Source organism: Pholcus phalangioides, unplaced genomic scaffold (genome assembly GCF_987345545.1).
Source record: "Pholcus phalangioides strain wild (caught in Gottingen) unplaced genomic scaffold, Ppha-v1.0 ptg000003l_1, whole genome shotgun sequence".
Taxonomy (NCBI): Eukaryota; Metazoa; Arthropoda; class Arachnida; order Araneae; family Pholcidae; genus Pholcus; species Pholcus phalangioides.
Window position 1 is genome coordinate 5,735,684 of NW_028301596.1, and position 6,000 is coordinate 5,741,683.

Consider the following 6,000-nt stretch of genomic DNA (forward strand, 5'->3'; position numbering starts at 1 on the left):
CGTCAACGGAACTCCGGACATGCGACTGATTATTGCACTATCCATTAACGGACACTCCTCGTTAGCGGAGAAAATTTTCGGTCCCGTGTGTGTGTTCGTTATGGAGAGGTTCTAATGTAAAAATGGTGAAAAGGTTGCAACATTTTCAGGTGCGAGACGTTCGAATGTGCAGTCACAAATCTTTCGACAAAAATCGAAATCGCCTACAGATATTCAGTGAAGATTTGAGAATGCTGCTTAGTAAAACTAAGCGACAATCATCACACTAAGAAAATATATATTAATAATAAGATTATTCTTATTAAAATTAAGCGACAATTATAGTTGCGTCTATGCTTGTTTTAAACAATTCTATTATTAATACATATTTTCTAAGTGTGATGCGAATGTTACTTTGACTGCAATGTAAATATATGCATATGGTTTTGTGAAAATTAAATTTTTTCATGTTTTGTAATGAAGTTTACTGTAATCTTTTGAAACTCTTTTACTGTTATTTTTTTTTTACTGCAATTATTTTCGAATTTTTAGCCCTTTTTATTTAGCCACTGTTTATTTTTACCCTATTTATTTATTAACCGAGTAGGAAAATACCACACTGCTAGTGGCACATGTATGACGTGCTTATCAGGTGACTGTATAGATTGTAAATCACCCAGAATGGGTTCAGTAAACTTGCAATAATGTGAAGAAATGAAGCGAAAACACGAACACAATTTAAAAACTAAAGTGTATCTATACTTGCAAAATCGTTGTCAAACGTCACTGATGAAAAGCTAAAAGAAGCAGTACTAGTTGGACAGAAAAGCTCGTAAGGGGTGTGCGACAGGTGCGGTTACACCGGGTCCCGTGTTTTTGGGGCCCCGCCCTTTCGGTAATGATAATTTTTTTTCATAAATTCTGAATTTTCATTATTCATTATTCTGAATTTTCATTATTCATTATTCTGAATTTTCATTATTCATTATTCTGAATTTTCATTATTCATTATTCTGAATTTTCATTATTCATTATTCTGAATTTTCATTATTCATTATTCTGAATTTTCATTATTCATTATTCTGAATTTTCATTATTCATTATTCTGAATTTTCATTATTCATTATTCTGAATTTTCATTATTCATTATTCTGAATTTTCATTATTCATTATTCTGAATTTTCATTATTCATTATTCTGAATTTTCATAAAAATTCTGGAAGCATTTCTTTCACTATTCTTAATTTTCATAAAAATTCTGGAAGCATTTCTTTCAATATTCTTAATTTTCATAAAAATTCTGGAAGCATTTCTTTCAATATTCTTAATTTTCATCAAAATTCTGGAAGCATTTCTTTCACTATTCTGAATTTTCATCAAAATTCTGGAATCATTTCTTTCACTATTCTGAATTTTCATCAAAATTCTGGAATCATTTCTTTCATTATTCTGAATTTTCATCAAAATTCTGGAACAATTTCTTTCACTATTCTGAATTTTCATCAAAATTCTGGAATCATTTCTTTCATTATTCTGAATTTTTATCACTTCTGGAATTATTTCTGATTATTCTGAATTTTTATCAATTCTGGAATTATTTCTGATTATTCTGAATATTTATCAATTCTGGAATTATTTCTTTCATTATACTCTGAATTCTGGAATCATTTCTTTCATTATTCCGAATTTTTATCAATTCTGGAATTATTTCTTTCATTATACTCTGAATTCTGGAATCATTTCTTTCATTATTCCGAATTTTTATCAATTCTGGAATTATTTCTTTCATTATACTCTGAATTCTGGAATCATTTCTTTCATTATTCCGAATTTTTATCAAAATTCAGGAATTCTGAATTTTCATCTAGAAAAAATAGTTCTGCTAATTCTGTGTGTGAATGTTCATCTGGAAAGAAATAATTATAGACAGTATTTCTGCATTTTCACCATGAAAGATATACAGTAGTTCTGGAATCATTTATTTCACAAATTCTGAATTTTGCATTTATTCTGAAATTCTGAATTTTCACGATTCTCTGTTGGTATTATCATAATTTTATTTCATTTATTCTGAATTTTCATGGAGATGCTGGAATTCTATCTCTATATCAATTTTTCTTATTTTAAATTTATGGATTCTAAATTTTCATTAGTTCTCAGACTATTTTTTTCACCAAGTTCTAGTTTTGATTGGTATCAAAATCGTTTATTTAATAAATTTTGAATATTTCCATTTCGCAGTTTTCATTAATTTTTTTCTGTAATAATGCACGAATTTTTGGATTCCAATTTCCCCTCTCGCACAGAATATATGAAATCGGGGATAAGTGGCCCCGAAATTATAAAGATGCCTCGGGAATCCGCAATTATTTTCGTACCTGGCCCCTCTGCTGGCAATGGCGGTCCTGCAGTATGAAGGTTATACATCTCTAATCTCTTGCATTCCAAGAAAAAACCATCAGCTAAAATGCAAGACAGTAAACCCCTCTTAAGGAACACCCCTCAGACGAAGTCACTTCTCTTTCGCGGCCAAATAATAATTTCCCATTGTAAAAAGTACGCATTAGAAACCTCTGATTAACGGTCACCCCTCTTTTACGGAAAAATTTCTTCCCCCCCCCCCCCGTTAGTGTCTGTATAAAAGAGCGATTTTACTGTACTAATTACGGAAACCTAAACAATGGTAAACATAACATTAAAAAATGACAAAGCATTTGTTAATACATCTAAAAATTGTGCATTTTTTTTTTATATTTTGCTGCTTGTATGGATAAAATTGCAGTTATTAGTGTGTTTCTGATACTTATATATTAAAAACAATTCGCGATTTAACGAACATTCCCTTTGTTTTGATTGGACCATTAAATTTAGGGTTCACTGTGTATATAAAAATGTATCTCCACGTAAGATATTATACTACAAAAAATATTACCATTTCAGATTCTGACATATGCTATTTGGAACGTCAAATTGGACCATGTCGAGCTCTCAAGCCCCGATATTATTTCAACTCGAAGAACGGAAAATGTGAATCGTTCAACTATGGTGGCTGCGGGGGTAACGCCAACAACTTCAAGACCAAAGAAGAATGCAAAAACCAATGCAGTTCTTAGGAGTAATCATTATGTAATGAACATTATGATAACTTAATAAAACTATAGAACAGGAATGAACATGATGAGTTTCGAATCAAGACTGCTTTCGTTAATCGAATTCCTTGTCGTTTTTTTCCCCACTACAGTCCGGGACGCACATTTTACACAGGGCTGGATCTAGAATTACGGGCCTAAAGAAGGCGCTAACTGAAGGGAGTCCGATTTTTTTAGTGCGCCAACTGAAGAAGAGGTATCACCGAAATATTATTTGCTTGCATTTGAAAAATGTCCAGACCCTGCCATGATATCGCAATAGCGTTTGTACAAATTGTTTTTTTTTCAGTGATTGCCTTATTCAGCCAAAAAATCACGTTGCTTCGCTTAGTTTGCGACAATTGCCACTACCGTAATATCGTACGATCTATTATGTTTTCGGTCATGTGACTTCATTATGCAGTTACTGCAATGTATCCTAACAAATTACATGAAAAGGAAGATTAAAATTCCGTGGTTAATGGTAGCGAATGAAGAAAGTAGTATAAGTAATACATTTCGAAAAAAAAGCAGAATTTTTACATCTGTGCTTCAGTGAACTAAAAGTACAGTAAAACCTATCTTTTGCGGTCACCAACGGGACGAAATAATTCTTCCTTAAAGAGAGGTGAGCTTCAATCAGGGGTTAGACCTAGCTTGATGTGAATTAGGGGACTACAGAACATAATCACTTACAACCGATTTCTCATCGTGTATATTAATTTCTCCCACTTTCCATTCACGTTAAGGGCAAACATTTCTTTTGTAATGGAAATTTCTCCGTCGCGGCTATCTCACTCACGCAGAAAACACTCAAATTCGGTGTAACCTTGATGCATACCCAATATAATAACATTAATACCCAATTAAACAATTTATAAATTTATTTATTTATTTCCATACCCAATATATCATATGGAATCACCGAAATCACACCTCCGTTATGGAATCACCGAATTTTCTCGTTCAATATGGAATCACCGCTATCCCTCCTCCGTTATGAAATCACCGATATCTCTCCTCCCTTATGGAATCACCGATATCTCTCATTTATTATGGAATCACCGATATCTCTTCTTTATTATGGAATCACACATATCTATTCTTCATTACGGAATCACCGATATCTCTCCACTATTATGAAATCACCGATTTCTCTCGTTCAATATAAGATCACCGCCATCTCACCTCCGTTATGAAATCACCGAAATCTCTTCTTCATTATGGAATCGCAGATGCCTCTCCTTCAATATGGAATCACCGATATCTCCCCCCTCCCCATTATGGAATCACCGATATCTCTTCTGCATTATGAAATCACCGAATTTTCTCCTTCAATATGGAATAACCGATATCCCTCCTCCGTTATGAAATCACCGCTATCCCTCCTCCGTTATGAAATCACCGATATCTCTCCTCCCTTATGCAATCACCGATATCTCTCCGCCCTTATGCAATCACCGATATCTCTATAACTCTTCTACATTATGGAATCACCGCTATCTCTAATCCGTTATGGAATGACCAATACCTCTAATCCGTTATGGAATCACCAATATCTCTAATCCGTTATGGAATCACCGATATCTCTCATCCATTATAAAATCACCAATATCTCTTCTCCATTATTGAATTATCAATATCTGTACTCCATTATGGAATCACCGATATCTGTCCTTCATCATGGAATCACCGATATCTGTCCTTCATCATGGAATCAACGATATCTGTCCTTCATCATGGAATCACCGATATCTGTCCTTAAAAATGGAATCACCGATATCTCTTCTACATTAATGAATCAGCGCTATCTCTAGTTTATTATGGAATCACCGATATCTCTCCTCTATTATGAAAATAAAGATTTCTCTCGTTCAATAAGGAATCACCGCTGTCTCTTTTCCATTATGGAATTAACAAATATCTTTTCTCCATTATGGAATCACCCATTTCTCTTCTCCATTATGGCATCACCGATAACTTCCCATCAATGAGGAATCACCGATATCTCTCGTTGAATATGAGATCACCACTATCTCTCCTCCGTTATGGAATCACCGATGTCTCTCCTCCATTAAGGAATCACCGTTATCTCTCCTCCATTAACGAATTACCGATTTGTCACGTTCAATATGGAATCACCGTTATCTCTCCCCCGTTATGGAATCCCCGATTTCTCTCGTGCAATATAGATTCACTGATATGACTACTTGTTCCAGACCCTGCCATGAAGCTGGGCTGGAAGAGATCTCGACAACTCATTATGGAATCACCGATATCTCACCTCTATTATGAAATCACCGCAATCTCCCCTTTGTAATGGAATCACCAATATCTCTTTTCTATTATGGAATTATCAATATCTCTACTCCATTATGGAATCACCGATATCTGATCTTCATTATTGAATCACCGATATATCTTCTACATTATGGAATCGCCGATATCTCTTTTCCATTATGGAATCACAGATATCTGTCCTTCATTAAGGAATCACCGATATCCCTCCTCCATTATGGAATCACTGATGTCTCTTCTTCATTATGGAATCACCGCTAACTTTCCTCCATTATGGAATCACCGATATCTCTTCTCCAACATGGAATCACTGGTGTCTCTTCTTCATTATGGAATCACCGATATCTCTCCTCCATTATGGAATCACCGATATCTCTTTTACATTATGGAATATATCCTGTCGTTCCTCTACTATGGAATCACCGATATCTTTCGTCCATTATCGAATCACCGATTTCTCTCGTGCAATATGGATTCACCGTTATGTCTCCTCCATTATAAAATCCCCGTATGTTCAATTCTTTATGGAATCAGCGATTTCGCTTCTCCATTATGGAATCACCGCTATCCCTCCTCCATTATGAAAGCACCGATA

At 34.4% G+C, this 6,000-nt stretch overlaps 1 protein-coding gene across 1 annotated transcript in view; it reads left to right on the plus strand.

The window, feature by feature from the left end:
• The window catches only part of LOC149087957 (actinia tenebrosa protease inhibitors-like), a 47,844-nt gene extending 44,687 nt beyond the window's left edge, over nt 1-3,157 (plus strand). The window contains exon 11 of the mRNA XM_089250570.1: nt 2,920-3,157. Coding sequence (XP_089106696.1) covers nt 2,920-3,092 — 173 coding nt within the window. The 3' untranslated portion in view covers nt 3,093-3,157. The remainder of the gene's footprint in view (nt 1-2,919) is intronic.
• Nucleotides 3,158-6,000: the final 2,843 nt, after the last annotated feature.